We start from the raw sequence: 17,091 nt of genomic DNA, 5'->3' as shown, positions 1-17,091 counted from the left end.
CATGGGTTGTTTCTAGTTTCAGGCTATTATTATTAAAACTGCTATGAACATTCACGTAAAAATCTTCATGTGGACATATGTTTCATTCCACCTAGGAGCGGAATTGCTGGGTAATATAGTCAGGTATAGTAACCTTATAAGAAATTGCTGCACTATTTTCCAAAGTGACTATGTCATTATTTTTTCCCCCTTGTTATATCTACACTTGGCATTGCCAGTATTTTTATTTTTGGCCATTCTAATGGTGTGTAGTAGTATCTTACTATGTTTTAACTTGCATTTCCTTAATGATTAGTGACATTATGTATCTTTTCATGTACCTGTTGGCCACTTGTACATCTTTTTTCATTCAGATTTTGCTCATTCTTAAACTGAATTGTTTGTCTTATCCCTAAAGTTTAAAATTCTATATACAGTCTGGGTTGTTTGTGAAGGATAGGACCTTAGAAAATAACTTTCCGAGTTAGTTTCTAGTCTGACCACCTATGGGTGAGAAGTGAAATGAAGCAGAGATGACACAGACCTCAGTATTTGGTCATGATTATTTATTATCAATTTTATGCAATCCAGTTATTGGATCCAAAGACTTGAAACAAATATTTTATAGTCAAGCCAAAATCTATATAGCAGTGGCAGATAGTCTTCCTTTCCATCTGGGCACAAATGATATTTTCCTATGTAGAAAGACCAATGAACTATAAAAATAGGTTGGAGACCATGCTATTGCTCTTCCTTTTTTAACCTGGGGCAAATTCTTAGGAGTAGGGGCAAGAACTTTCTTGCTGAAACCAAGTTAGAATCCACATTTGGATTCCTTTATCCTGCAGGGTCCATCCCTGCTGTTTAAGAAAGAATGCTCTCACTCATTGGCAAGGGAGAAGCTCTTGGTCCCATTTTTAAAATGACACTTGTTAAATTTACTTATTAAAGACTTACCCAAGAATAGGGTCTTGGTGGTTTTGATAAGTAAGGAAACAACCAACATTACATTTTTTGCTTTTAGAATATTCTCCATTCTGTCACCATCCAATGTGGGGGATACCACAACTATGGTCCCTCCATGTTGCTATAAGAGGCTTTGGCCCCAGAACTGGTAATGCATTTCTAATACTTTGTTCTTTAGACTTACACTGAAAACTTTAGTAATGAACTCTCAAAAAGATACCTCAACTAAACCCCATGCTTCTCATATGCTTTGTATTATTCTTTTAAATTTATTCCCACACATAATTTGTTCAACTCAATATTTCCTAACAAAGTTCCCACATACCCTACATTCTTCTGAGGAAAACTTAATAACAAGGAATAGAGTACATGTTTAGAGGAAGAAATAGATATACTTGCTTTTAAAAGGAGTTTTATAATGAATTGCTTATCTGTAACATTTTTGTCTTTCTTGAATGGCTACTTGAATTAATTTCACTTATATTTATTATTCATCCCTAGAATTGGCACCTCTGCTCTTGGATATATTTATAGAGTGGTGTGCTACTAGAGAAACTGTGGGAACTTGGGCTGGTACTTCCCCTTGCACAATTATCTCCTCCTCTCTTACAACAGTAGTCACCTTGTCTATTACCCTCCTTGCAAATTAACAGTGTATTGGTAGTGTTGGATCTAGAATGTCCATAGGAGGGTGTAAATTGTCTAGAACCACAACTTGATGAGCTTACTTCTTGTCTATAACTGCTTCTTATTTGTTCTTCATTACAATTTGAATGGATACAGTCAGATGGACCTTGGCTCCATCCTTGGCTTTGTTGCCTACATGTTCTTGATTGTCCATGAATACTCTCATATCCATCAGGCCCACTACCTGATAGGCCATAACTCTTACCTCCTTCTTTTTGGCCACACTCTGACCATTCCTGGCTATTGCTTCTTGATTGATTAGGGATCGAGCACATTTTGGGTCTACTGTATTCATTACGAGTTTCACTTGAACTTGATCTACATCTCCCTTGTATTTCATGTTGCTCATAGCTAGAACACTGACCAGATTCAGAGCCACATTGCCCAGAGCTAGATGGGTGACATGAACAAGATCTGTACTGTTCAGAGTGAGAATACTGACCAGATCCAGAACCACATTGTCCAGAGGTAGATGAGTGACATGAGCCATACCCATATTGCTCAGAGCTAGAACACTGACCAAATCTAGAACCACACTGCTCAGAGCTAGATGAATGGCATGGTCCAGACCCATATTGTTCAGAACGGGAACACTGACCTGAGCCAGACCCATGTCGGCTGTGACTAGAAGATCTACTTGAGCCAGACCTGTGTTGGCCATAGCTAGAAGACTGACCTGATCCAGACCCATGTTGTCCAGAGCCTGAAGACTGACCTGATCCAGACCCATGCTGGCCATAGCTAGGATACTGACTGGATCCAGACTCATGTTGTCCAAAGCCAGAAGACTGACCTGATCCAGACTCATGTTGGCCATAACTAGAAGATTGACTGGATCCAGACCCATGTTGCCCAAAGCCAGAAGACTGGCCTGATCCAGACCCATGTTGGCTGTAGGTAGAAGACTGACTGGATCCAGACCCATGTTGCCCAAAGCCAGAAGACTGACCTGATTCAGACCCATGTTGGCCATAACTAGAAGACTGGCTGGATCCAGACCCATGTTGCCCAAAGCCAGAAGACTGGCCTGATCCAGACCCACGTTGGCCATAACTAGAAGACTGACTGGATCCAGACACATGTTGTCCGAAGCCAGAAGACTGGCCTAATCCAGACCCATGATGGCTATAACTAGAAGACTGACTTGATCCAGACCCATGTTGGCCATAGCCAGAAGACTGGCCTAATCCAGACCCATGATGGCTATAACTAGAAGACTGACTTGATCCAGACCCATGTTGGCCATAGCCAGAAGACTGGCCTGATCCAGACGCATGTTGACCACAGCTTGATGTCTGTCCTGGAGCAGAACCATATTGTCCATAGCTAGAGTACTGACCTGAGCCAGAACCACACTTACCATGGCCAGCAGACTGTCCTGATTGAGACCTATGGTGACCATAGCTAGAAGACTGACCTGAGCCAGATCCATGTTTCCCAAAGCCAGAAGACTGACCTGATCTAGACCCATTTTGGCCATAACTAGAATACTGGCTGGATCCAGAACCATGTTGCCCAAAGCCAGAAGACTGGCTTGATCCAGACCTATGTTGGCCATAACTAGAAGACTGACTGGATCCAGACCCATGTTGCCCAAAGCCAGGAGACTGGCCTAATTCAGACCCATGATGGCTATAACTAGAAGACTGACTTGATCCAAACCCATGTTGGCCATAGCCAGAAGACTGGCCTGATCCAGACACATGTTGACCACAGCTTGATGTCTGTCCTGGAGCAGAACCATATTGTCCATAGCTAGAGGATTGACTTGAGCCAGAACCATACTGACCATGGCCAGCAGACTGTCCTGATCGAGACCTATGGTGACCATAGCTAAAAGACTGACCTGAGCCAGATCCATGTTGCCCAAAGCCAGAAGACTGACCTGACCCAGACCCATGTTGGCCATAACTAGAAGACCGAGTGGATCCAGACCCATATTCTCCATAGCCAGAAGATTGGCCTGATGCAGAGCTATGTTGACCAAAGCCAGAAGACTGACCAGATTCAGACCCATGTTGCCCACAGCCAGAAAACTGACCTGATCCAGACCAGTGTTGCCCAAAGCCTGAAGACTGGCCTGATCCAGATGCATGTTGACCACTGCCTGATGACTGTCCAAAAGCAGAACCATGTTGTCCATAGTTAGAGGACTGATTATATCCAGATTTGTGCTGTCCAGAGCTTGATGACTGACCTAAGCCAGATCCCTGTTCATTGCCAGAGGATTCTCCTGAGCTGGATTCATGTTGCCCAAAGCCAGAAGACTGACCTGATCCAGACCCATGATGACCATACCAAGAGGACTGACCAGAGCCTGATCTTTGTTGTCCATAGCCAGAAGACTGGCCTGATCCAGATTCATGTTGACCACAGCTTGATGTATGTCCTGAAGCAGAACCATATTGTCCATATCTAGAGGATTGACTTGAGCCAGAACCATACTGACCATGGCCAGAAGACTGTCCTGGTCGAGACCTACGGTGACCATAGCTAAAAGACTGACCTGAGCCAGACCCATGTTGCCCAAATCCAGAAGACTGAGCTGACCCAGATCCATGTTGGCCATAACTTGAAGACTGACTGGATCCAGACCCATGTTGGCCATAGCCAGAAGACTGACCTGATCCAGACTCATGATAACCATTTCTAGAGAACTGACCTGAGCCCGATCTCTGTTGCCCATAGCCAGAAGACTGGCCTGATCCAGATTCATGTTGATCACAGTTTGATGTCTGTCCTGAAGCAGAACCATATTGTCCATAGGTAGAGGATTGACCTGAGCCAGAATCATACTGACCATGGCCAGAAGACTGTCCTAAGCCAGACCCATGCTGACCATAGCCAGAAGACTGGCCTGATCCAGACCCAGGCTGGCCATAGCTAGAATGATGGCTGGATCCAGACCAATGTTGCCCAAAGCCAGAAGACTGACCTGATCCAGACTCATGATAACCATATCTAGAGGACTGACCTGAGGTAGCTCTGTGTTGGCCATAGCCAGAAGACTGGCCTGATCCAGATTCATGTTGACCACAGCTTGATGACTGTTGTCCAGAAGCAGAACCATGTTGTCCATAGCTAGAAGACTGACTGTATCCAGATTCATGCTTTCCAGAGTTTGATGAGTGACTTAAGTCAGATCCCTGTTCAGTGCCAGAGGACTCTCCTGAGCTAGACTCATGTTGCCCAAAGCCATAAGAATGACCTGAGCTAGACCCATGTTGCCCAAAACCAGAAGATTGACTTGATCCAGATCTATGATGACCATATTCAGAAGACTGACCAGAGCCAGATCTGTGTTGATCATAGCCAGAAGACTGGCCTGAGCCAGACCTATGTTGGCCATAACTAGAGGACTGTCCTGATCCAGATCCATGTTGACCACAGCTTGATGACTGCCCAAAAGTAGAACCATGTTGTCCATAGCTAGATGATTGACCATATCCAGATTTATGCTGTCCAGAGCTGGGTGATTGACCTAAGCCAGATCTATGCTCAGTGCCAGAAGACTCTCCTGAGCTAGACTCATGTTGCCCAAAGCCAGAAGACTGACCTGATCCAGATCCTTGATGACCATATGTAGAGGACTGACCTAAGCCAGATCTATGTTGTCCATAGCCAGAAGACTGGCCTGATCCAGACCTGTGTTGGCTATGGCTAGAAGACTGACCTGATCCTGACCCATGTTGTCCAAAGCCAGAGGACTGGCCTGTTCCCGATCCATGTCGGCTGGGGCTAAAAGATGGACTTGAGCCAGACCTATGTTGTCCATTGCTAGAAGATTCTCTTGAGCCAGACCCATGTTGGCTGTGGCCAGAAGATTGACTTGAGCCAGAACTATGTTGTCCATAATGAGACGACTCTCCTGAGCTGGACCAGTGTTGGCTATGGCTAGAAGATTGACTTAAGCCAGATCCATAGTGTCCACAGCTTGATGAACATCCTGAAGTAGAACTGTTTTGTCTATAACTAGAAGATTGACCTAAACCAGATCCATGTTGCCCAAAGCCAGAAGATTGACCTGAGCCAGATCTATGTTGTTCATAGCCAGAGGACTGACCTGATCCAAATTCATGTTGTCCACAGCTTGATGATTCACCTAAACTGGATCCTGAGCTAGATTCATGGTATTTCTGACTAGAAGACTGATTAAAACCAGGTCCATATTTTCCATAATTAGAGGACTGGCCTGACACAGAGCCATGATTTTGTCTTCCATAACCTCCTGACTGATGAGTAGAGCTGCTGCTATGTTTTCTCTGAGTAGAGGACTCATAGGAGCTTGATTGATTTTTGCCTTTGCTTATGGACTGGCCTGATTCAGACCCACATCCCTCATTGCTTGTAGACCATTTTCGTTGTCTACTAAGTCCAGATTGACCACTTTTATTGGTTCTATGTTGCCTCTGACCAGAAGAATGACTCTCAGACCTCTCTTGTTTATAAAAGCCATGCCTGTTTTTCTTACTCTCTTTGAAATGGCCTGAACTTGACTCTCTTCTTCTTTCCCCAGAGCTTTGCCTGTGCTCTGAACTTGACAAGCCTCCTTGATGGTCCATTCTTCTGGAGCTGGACCCAGGTCTGTGTTTATTGCTTCTTCTGGAGACCCTGGAATCATTCTCTCCTGTACTTGACCTTGAATGACCTTGCCTTTTGTCCTCCTCTTTTGTTTCACTTTTTTCCTCTTGGTGCTGGTGATTGTGGTCTCTCTGTTTTGACCCTGAAGCTTCGCAGTAATCTTTGCTGATGATTTTATTACAAGCCTGAGCCAGTTTAAATATCATCAGAAGATACTCAGTAAAGTCCACTTTCTTGTCACGGTCTTGATCCAGATTTTGCATGATGATATCTACAGTGTCTGGATCATCTGGATTCTGTATAGGAATAAGATACAAGGGGCAGCGATTTCACTATGGATTACATATCCAGCTAACCATTTGAAAGAAGACTGTAGCCAGATATTCTGGCTTAGGTGGAGCTCAGCCACCCAATCCTTTAGGCAGGACTGCTCTATCCTGAGCAGAAAGAAAGAAAGAAATAGGTAATAAACAATGCAGTGAGAAATTGCTAGAAGATGAAAATGGAAGATGTTAGGGAAAAGGAATGAATTATATTTTGTAAGAAATGGTCAAATATGATGCTAATTTATAAATAGGAATTTAAAAAAATGAAAAAGAATAGGTCAAATATGAATGATTTGTTATATTATTTTATATAACATAATTATATAAAATTATTTTTAAAATATTATATATATTATATATGAATAATTACATAATTATATATGAATTTTCTTTATTTTTGCAGCTATTACTTCATTAATTAATTCATTTAATGAAGATTTATTGTGCACCTACTCTCTGCTTAGCATTGGGTTCAGTGCAGGGATAAAGCAGTGAACAAGTTTGTTTTCTGACAAAATGCATAGACACACAAACTTAAAATTACAGTGCATTGTGATAATGTTTTTGAAAGTACACCGTAAGAGAACCAGTGGGGGTTCAAGGAAGGTTAATGAGAGGAAGTGATGTCTTTTGAAGTATGGGTTGGACTTAGCCAAATGAAGGGTTAGGAAAGGAGGGAGAGAGGGCAAAAGATTGTTCCAGGCAGAAAGAACAATATGAGCAAAGCTGGAGGTTAGAGGATACATGCCTCATATGAGGCACTGAAAGATATTCAGGATTGTTAAATTTTGAGTCTCAATAGTCAGGGGATATTGCTGGAGAAACACATAGGGATCAGATCATGCATTTTAAGTTGTGTAAAGGAACTTTGGACTTTATTTATTTTAGAAGCTGTGAACTTTTGGGGCACCTGGGTGGCTCAGTCGGTTAAGCATTTGACTCTTGGTTTCAGCTCAGGTCATGATCCCAGGTTGTGAGATGGAGCCTAGCCCCTCCCTCTTTCCCCCCTCACCCCTGGAATGAGTGCTCTCCCTCTTCCTTTCTCAACCCCCCCCCCCGAAAAGATCTGGCAGCTTTTGAAGGACTTTGAATTGAGCTGCGAAATGATTAGATTTGCACTTATGATGACTAAGATTAGAAATAGAAGGTGACATGATCCAGAGGACTAGCAATAGTGATGGAGAGAAATGGGCTGTTTTGAGAGACTATTGATGAATTAGATGAAAGGTTGAGGATGGAGGTGCTTGCTGAGAGAAGAAGCCATGAACCGAACCAGATTTCTGCCTTGGGTAAATAGGATATTTACTATATCTTATATATATCCTATATATAGAGTTTGGAGGGAAATGGTTTAATATTTGACACACTGAATTACACCCTTAGGAATCCAAATAAGAAATATTTTGTAGGCAGCTGGATATAATGAAGAGCTAGATCTAAGCTCCCAAATATATATATTTTTTTCAGAGGTGACATTTTAAGATGGTGGTCACCAAGTTTCATGATTTAGGAGTAAGATGCTAACTTCCTGAACTCAGAGGCCTTGTAGTGTCGTAGTCTCAGAAATGAGCAGTGGTCAGAATGGGCTGAAGAATGACAAATAAAGGGAAGAAGATGAATTTTACCTACTTTTTTTTTTTCTGAGAACCATCTTAATTTTTTATTCCATAAGAATTATTCACACAGATGGGATATTATATAATCTATGGATTTTGTCTGTTCAGTAGGATCACATCCCTTGGTCATGTTTTAGAAACCACTTGGGTCAACTTTTGATCATATTTCAAGCCTTTACCAAACCCTGTTCTCTATTACCAAGTAGAGAGAGTCCTGTAGGAGTTTGGCATAGGTGACAAAAAGGTAGGAGGGGATGAAGAAGAGCATTGCAGCTGTCTTCAGTCCTGACCTGGAGTTCTTACCTTCAGAATTTGATGAAACTCATTTTCCAAAAGTTCTTTCAGTTCTGCCTTGTTCAACATGTCACACTCCCCATCCCGGGTGGCATATTGGTAGAAAAGATCAATGACAGTGACGATACTTTTTAGGAGTTTAGGCATTTTTTTGATAAATTTAACCTAATGGAAAGAAAGGAGAGAGACCTACCTTATATTATTTCTTTTTCTTGCTTATATACATAAATAGTTCCAATCATTTATAATAGTTGTTCAGAATTAATTGGGCATCATTAAATTCATCCTTTTGAAATCAAGAACCAATCCAGAGTTGATAGACTTGTTCAAGCCATGTAGCAAGAGAATGATGAAAGTAGGAACAGAATCTATATCTTATTTTCATTCCTGAATGTATGTAGGAGCAATGATTTTCTGTTTTGAGCTCCCCACCTTTACCAGGGATAATTTCATGAGCATTGTTCTACAGCTAGAGAAATCCTGGGTGTGCCAGTCTACCCACTTCCTCGATTCCTCTTTAGGTGCCAACCATCACTGAAGAGGGACCGGTCTATCATCCACATGGTATGCCTGACTCCAGTGGCTAAGCTAGACTCTCAAAACTTGTAGGCCAGAGAAAGTACACAAAGTGGGAAACTACAGGCCTAGGTGATATGGAGCTGGATGCAGCTGCTATCAGTCCCACTTCTGTTTTAATTATCCAAACAGGGACTGACTTTCAGGGTTTACTGATTTTACAACAGAGAAAAAAATCTCAGAAGTCCAGGGGCAACTTGCCAAGTGACAATTGAAAGCCCATCATCTTTAAGAAAATGACCCTGAAGAAAGAAGGTACCATCATTCCCAGTCATCTCTTTATTTTCCTTCTCAATAAAGTTAAAATTATATCAAAGTCCCCAAAGTACATTAAAAAGAAGCCTGGTATCCAGTGCCTCTTTGCCTTAGAACACATCCTGGATTCTTGTAATTTATAGCCCAAAGTACTCCTGTTCACTTACCTAGTTCACCAGAGGAACAAGTAGGATGGAGACTGGAATAGCTTACAGGGTGCTTCTAGTTGAGGATGGTGGCCTTTTTATAGAGCGAATAATGGTCCATCTTAGGGAGGAGCTGCTCTTTGAGATGTTCTGATTCACTCCCAAATAAGCACAGCTCCACCTACACCTCCATCTCCACCTCCCAGGTGTTTGTCTTCCTTACTTGTTCACCTGAGATTGCATTAGCAGTTCCCAAATCTGGGCTATTAGCAGCCCCACCTGCCAGAGTCTCTGAACACTGCAGAAAGACTTCTTGGCATATTCAACAAAGTGTCTATCATAATGCATTGATAACCAATTATATGGACTTTAATTGGAGTTGAATGGAATGTGTGCAGGAACATCAGGGACCAAATGTCCAAGAATCATGGAATCTGGTGTTTAAAAGGAACCTTAAGGATTATTCAGTCAAACTCTCTCATTTTAAGCTTTATTTTCTTATATGGATTTCCAGCTAAAGTATCATCCATGATATTATTACCCATGGTATTATTACCATTTCTCTTGAATTGATAATGACTATCAAGGGCTTCTGGTCTCTTTACCTAAACTTATTTACTATACCTTAGTGGCCATTCATCAATGTAGCTTTCATTTTAACCACTATATAACCTTAGAAAGAAATCCATGCTCTTTAGCATGGTATCCAAGGTATTCATAATCTGGGCTGTGGCTTCTCTCTAGCCCTATCTCTTCTCTCCCTGTTCTTTATGCTTCACCAGTAATTAATTACTTAAGCCTTCCTGAATATACTGTCCTATTTCATGTTTTTTTCTTGGAATATCTTTCCTCATTATCTGCCTAGTGCACTGCTATTCATTTTTTAAAACCTACTTTAGACATCGTGTAAGAAGTATTTCTTGAATTACTCAGGAGAGTTATAACTGTGTACCTTATGCATAATTTTGTTATAGTATCAATCATACTATATTGTAAAATGTTTTAAAATTATTTTACTATGTAATTAATGTTTAATATAAAAAATTAAAAAAAACACAGATAAGCAAAGCGAAGCAAATGAAAATACCTGTAACCTTCCTACCCAGAAATAGCTATTGTTCGTTATTTGGTGTATATGCTTTCTTACACATGCATCTGTATACCGTATGTATCTGTCTATGTGTTTTTATCACGTCTATCCTGTGAGTTTCTTGAGAATAGGGAATGGCATTATTACCTGTGTCACTGGGGGACTCAGCACATTACTTGGCACATAAAAGTTCCCAGTAAATGTTTGTCATATTGAATTGAAAGAAGAGTGAGGGTCATGTCTGTAGTACTCGGCATTGGCCAACTTCTACTTTTTCACAAGATTGGGGTCTACCCTCTCTCCTGTCATCTTCACCTCAGAGGACATAATTTCACCTGAATAGAAACTGAATCTTAAGCTTGGGAATCAATAAGTGGCTTTCTGATTATCCCTGCAACCTTACTCTGCATTTCATCCATTGTGAATTGTATGTATAGCACGAATGTCACTGAAGCTGAGTGAAGTCACATAGACTTGAAGCTTATGCAATATAGTCATTAGGATTTGGGAAGGAGTGGTTGCAACTATTGGCAAATGATAAATTACATGATTCCAAATTCAACCATTATGACTCTGTTTTCTTCTAAGAACTACCCAGAGGGCTGCAGAGTCAGTATCCATTTTGTGGCTGTGTTTCCTCTAGATGTCTGATTTGGGCCAGATTGTCATGCTTCTATCAGAGGAGGGAGCTTTTTGAAGGTGTGACTGAGACTGTGGGAATGCAGGGGAGGTAGCGTTTGCTGAGTGAAGACTAATTTCCTGCCAGAGACAGTTGTTGCCACGGAGGGAAGAGAGGGTTGTTGGTGAAGACTATTCTAGGTGAAACATGCTCTTGGAACCAGTGTTCTCCTAATTGATGGGTTGGCAAACTTCTTCTGTAAAGGGCTAGATAGTACATATTTTAGGCTTTGTGGGACAGTCTTTTTTGCAGCTACTCAGCTGTGGCCTGGTAGCATGAAAGCATTCATAGATGATGTGCAAAAAAGTGAGCATGCCTGTGTTTCAGTAAAACTTATGTATTGACACTGACTTACTGACAGTTTAAATACCTTAATTTCACATATCACAATGGATGGATGTGAACCCTGACTCTCCTCTACACTTTCTTGTCAGGATGATTCCCCAGGAAAGGAGAGTCCCAGATAGAAGAGAAGGGCTGGGAAGTGTGGGGCAGCAGAACCATGAACTGCTGTGGAAGAGACAATGTGCGGGTCTGTTTGTGAGTGTCAGTGTGCATGAGGTGGTAGGAAAAGGGAACAGAACAAGGGACCTTTGGGCACTTGAAAAAGAGAGGTAAATTTTGACTTTATGTAAAGAAGTTTTAACCTCTGAATTGACTAAATAGGCATTGAGCTCTTTGCAAAGTAATTGAATTTATTGTGGGGGGCATTAAAAAATTTCCATGTATCATTGAAAGTTTTAACCATTTCAAAGCTACATTTTCTGAATACCTTCCAATGTTAGCAACCAGAGATTTGTTGAGTACTATTTCCTGGTTCATGTCCTGAAAACAAGAGGCATATTCAATGTGTGTTTTGGCTTCTTCATTCCCTTTTGAATATTACTAATGTAAGAGTTGGACTACATTATCACAAAAATCCTTTCCCAAACAGAGAATCACGATTTTACCAGAGTATGTGTTCCATAGTAAAAGGGTGGGCATGAAGACTCCCCCTTCATAAATCAGTTCATGGTTTTCCCTTGGAGATGACAGTGTTTGGGAAAAGAGATTTCTTATGCTATGTGTCACATTCTAGGTTTTTTTTAGTACCTCCACATTTAGGCAGAAGAAAGAAAATTATGTTCCTCTTTATGTCAAGCATAGTGCTTTGCACACTTATATTCATCATTTTATTAATCCTCACAACTATATGATGTAGGATTCTTACCTCCATTTTGCAGATGATAAAACTGAGGCTCAGAGAAAGTATGTAACTTGTTTTAAGTCACTTAGTTATTAAATGGAGAAGATGAGATTCACACTCAAATATGCTTTTTCCTAGGAATAGCCAGGGAATATGGGACTATTCATGTCTTAGAAAAGGCAGAATTTGGAAGGGAGTTCTTGAGGAATGAAGTGTTTGACCCAAAACAATAACAACCACAACCACAACCACCACAACCACCACCAAGAAACAAAACTGGTGAAGATAAACAGTGAAGTTATTTTTCTGCCCCAGGGCACTCACTTTCACGCTTGTCCAGAAGGCAATGTTCTCATAGCACCATCTTCTGGGTCTTAGGAAAAAGCTACAGAAAGTGTTTTCCTCCCTGCCATTTCTTTCCTCTCCCCTCATATCCCCCATGCAGTTCCTGGCAATTCTTCATAGCTTAGTCTTTATGAATGAGGAAACTACATGAAAACTAGGGACAGGGCGCCTGGGTGGCTCAGTGGGTTAAAGCCTCTGCCTTTGGCTCAGGTCATGATTCCAGGGTCCTGGGATCGAGCCCCGTATCGGGCTCTCTATGTGGCAGGGAGCCTGCTTCCTCCTCTCTCTCTGCCTGCCTCTCTGCCTACTTGTGATTTCTGCCTGTCAAATAAATAAATAAATAAATAATCTTAAAAAAAAAAACAGGGACATAACAAACAGAGAATGTTGATGCTCATGACTTTGGGTTAAGGGAAGTCAAAAGAAGTTAGCTAAAACCTGTCAGTTGGCGTTTCCCTCCATATTCTTCTTTCTAGGTACAAGGGTCATTTTTCTCTTATATAAAAAAATAAAAAATAAATGTGATATAATTTTATAGCTCAGTATCTATTCTCTAGGGAGCAGGGTAGGCATGGTGATGTATCTTTTAGCTCTAGCCCTAGGTCCTGAAACATACTCTTCTAGAGTATTGGTCTTCCTCTACAATTATTTCTTTCTCCTGTTAGTATTTTCCCTTTGCCCCTCCAAGTTCTAAAAAGTGCTCCAGATTCTGGGAACCCAGAACTCATTATTACTTGTATCCTCTAATTTAGTCTGCCAATATTTTTCTCTAGTGTTTGTTCATCTTCTTAATTTGCCTTTTGATGCTCTTACTGGGATGACCATTCACAGTCTGTATCTCTTGTTGCTGCCTACCTGAGGCTTTCCGCATGTAGGCCTGGTCCATTGTAGCAAATAGTGGGAGGAGAAAGATGGAAGTGCTCCTCAGGGACCCTCCAACTATCGCCTGTTAGCATGGGCGATATTAGGGTGACAGCTGAGCTTCAGGTATAGGAAGGGAAGAGCTAAGACATAGAGCTCTTGGTTGTTAGAGGTCAGTCTAGAGCCTTTGTGTGTGTGTGTGTGTATGTGTGTGTGTGTGAGAGAGAGAGAGAGAGAGAAAGAGACAGAGACAGAGAGAGGGAGGGATATTTTTAAAAAGTTTTTATTTATTAAAAATTTTTTTTTTCTTTATTTGACAGAGATCACAAGTAGGCAGAGAGGGAGGCAGAGAAAGAGGAGGAAGCATGGAGCACTGGGTGTGGTGCAAAAACAATGAATACTGTTATGCTGAAAATAAATTAATAAATTAAAAAAAGTTTTTATTTAAATTCTAATTAATAAACAATGAATGAATCTTGGAACACTGAAAAAATAAAAAAATAAATTCTGGTTAGTTAACATTTAGTGTAATATTAGTTTGATGTGTACAATATAGTGATTCAACACTTCCATATATCACCCAGTGCTCATCATGACAAGTGCACTCCTTAATCCCCATCACCTATTTCACCCAACCCCCACCCTCTCTACTCTGGTAACCACCAATGTGTTCTCTATAGTTAAGAGTCTGTTTCTGTTTCTTGGTTTCTCTCTCTCTCTTTCAAAGAGGGTTGGATACTTTAGTGTGATTGTGATAAGTATGAAACTGATTAGGCCCCATTTCCCCTTTGACATTCTCTCCTCCATAGGAGGAGACTCTGCTGAAGCCATACTGCTTCCTTGTAATTCCCCCAAACCTCCAGGCATACTCTTTCCTTAGGACTGTTTTCAGGAATGCTTTCTTCCAAAATATTCACTTGGTTTTATCATTTATGTCCCTTAGGTTCTTGTCAAGTATCACCTTCTCAATAAGGCCTACCTTGACCACTCCTTTTGGTACATATTTCTAACACACTGCATAGTCATCTTATTATTTTGCACGGTTTTGAACAGAGGAGAGACAAGATATGACTCACTGCTATGATAATGCTTGACCATAAGGAGATGAGGTGAACAAGGAAGCTCAGTCAGGTGAGGGACAAGGGAATGGATGTAACAAGGCTCCAGCTTGGATGACTGTATGGTGGTGTACACATTAGGAAAAGCAATAAAAGAGAAAGAGAAGGATTGAGGTGAGGGGAGAGATGATAAATTGTCATTAATTTATTCCCATCATCTAACTCTTTCTACTCCTTCATAACCTAACTCCTTAAAAGAACACTGAGCACCTATCACCTTCCATTTACTTTTCAACACTTTACAATCTGATTTTTACAGACTCTTCCAGGCTTTTTTGAGGGCTCCTCTTCCTAGGGCAGCACTTAAATGTTTTTGTTCTCCACAGCTCTGTCATTAGTTCTCTGCATTTTTGGATCAGTTTCCAGTCTTACCATTTATAAAGTTGGGTAACGGAACAGGAAAGAGGCAAGACATATTGTTCATAAATTTTTATTGGCATTTTTTATGCATAGTCTGATACCAGAGACTTGGATGCTTGGTCTATAAACTCAAAGGAATTGCTGTCACAGTAATGTGATGATGCTGTAACACCTAATACATCACCTTAAAGAGTCATGTGTTATATAAAAATTTGCAGAAATGTTACAACTTGAACTCTCATCTTTAACACTCTAATGAATCTCACATAACAAAATTTCTTATAATATTATTAAGATTTAAACTTACACTGCTAACATATGCTAACTGAAGAGGACAAATATACACTATCTTTTAAAATAAGATTAATTTGAAGGATTAAAGTAGATTTACATATTTAAAGAAAAGGAGACATAATTGTCCTCAAAAACAGTTTTTACAATAAATTCCTGTGCTTTATGTTTTTCTTATCTTCATTTAGTTCCTCTTCTGTTGGTGTCTTAAGATAATGATCCCTTTGTTCGTGGATGTATTAATAGAGTGGAATGTTGGTACAAAAAATAGTCAAATTTTGTTTTTTGCTTACTTCCATTGTTACCTGTTGTCTCAGAGCTTCCATCCTGATAAATATCTTCATTCTATCTGTACCTTCCATTGTCCCTCAGCTGACTATGGCCAGATTCCTGTCTACACCTTCCACTGAGTCCTTTGGTTTTGGTACTAAGTGACTAGTGATGCTGTATTCTCCTATTCTTTTTGGGCCTTTGCTTTCACCAGATTGGTAAGAACTGGAGATGTGATCACCACTTTTGTGAAAAAAGATTTCTTTTAAAGATTTAATTTATTTATTTGTCAGAGAGAGAGAGAGAGAGAGAGAGAGAGAGGGCACAAGCAGTCGGAGTGGTAGGCAGAGGGAGAAGCAGGCTCCCCGCTCAGCAAGGAACCTGATTTGGGTCTCAATCCCAGGACTCTGCAATCATGACCTGAGCCAAAGGCAGATACTTAACTGACTGAGCCACCTAGGTGTCCCCACTTTTATGAACTTGATTGCCTTTGTTCATACCAAGATCATCTGGAGATTGGACATATCATCCTATCTTCCTATTTGTACTGAACTTGAGCTGATTGTGTGTGTGTGTATATATATACATATGTGTGTGTATATGTGTATGTGTGTGTGTGTGTGTGTGTGTGTATGTCATATATATATCACTTGAGTGGATATTACTTTATCTCTGTCTTCCAATGTCATTGAGTTGAATCCTGGTCCTTCATGGTCAGAAGTCATCTGTCTACTAGTAGATGTGCATTTTCTATTTGAATATCCTGACTGAACTTCAGAGTCACTGGAAGGGACATTGCTGGATGCCTGTTTTCTAGTTGAAATGGTTGATGGATCATGAGAGGAAGACATAGACAAAAAATGAAAGGATTCTAATTATCTATCATTCAGGGGACTGGCTGTAAGTAGTTGGTGGCCTTCTACCTATGTTATATCTAGACTGACCATAGTGTCAAATTAAATTTATTGCTTATCCTTGAGTATCCAAAGTTACCCTAGACTCTGAATGATCAGAGGTAGACCTTGACTGTTCAAGACTAGCTTATTTGTACTTCTATTTCCAGATTTCAGTGTACTGGAATAAAGGCTGAGTTTCTATTGTTTTTACACCATCTATAGTCATATATAGCACTTTCATAATTGACCTGTTTGTAGCTATAACCCTATCTGTGCTTTTGTTTATGCTACCATCTGGATAGTATTAGACCCAAATTCCTCTTGGGTTTGAATTGTCTGGCTTCTGAGCGTAGGATCTCCTTCCTGATTATAATTATGACTAATTTTTTCCTGAGGAGAAATTTACTGTATAAATTATTCTCTTGGTATTGGATTCCTACTGCTCGTGAGTTGACATCATCCATTTATGACTAGACCCTGAATTTCATGCTTTGTCTTCAGGATATTCATGGATGGATACTTTTTGGCTTATCTTACTAAGTTCCAGTTGTCTGTGACTCTCCTCAGAC

The 17,091-nt window shown here is 40.6% G+C and overlaps 1 protein-coding gene across 1 annotated transcript; it reads right to left on the bottom strand.

Annotated features, from left to right (window-relative positions):
- Nucleotides 1-537: 537 nt before the first annotated feature.
- LOC125097321 (hornerin-like) lies at nucleotides 538-9,499 on the bottom strand. Its single transcript, XM_047724897.1, has 5 exons — nucleotides 9,448-9,499; nucleotides 8,459-8,614; nucleotides 4,802-6,509; nucleotides 2,894-3,904; nucleotides 538-2,737 (listed from the first exon to the last, which is right to left on the bottom strand). Exons 2-5 carry the CDS (start codon nucleotides 8,594-8,596, stop codon nucleotides 1,443-1,445), a joined length of 4,152 nt encoding a protein of 1,383 aa, XP_047580853.1. The 5' UTR covers nucleotides 8,597-8,614; nucleotides 9,448-9,499; the 3' UTR covers nucleotides 538-1,442.
- Between the last annotated feature and the right edge of the window lie 7,592 nt (nucleotides 9,500-17,091).

The sequence above is a fragment of the Lutra lutra genome, chromosome 4, assembly GCF_902655055.1.
Source record: "Lutra lutra chromosome 4, mLutLut1.2, whole genome shotgun sequence".
In the NCBI taxonomy this organism is placed as follows: Eukaryota; Metazoa; Chordata; class Mammalia; order Carnivora; family Mustelidae; genus Lutra; species Lutra lutra.
The sequence above is the reverse complement of the archived record's forward strand: the minus strand, read 5'-3'. Positions and strand labels throughout refer to the sequence as shown.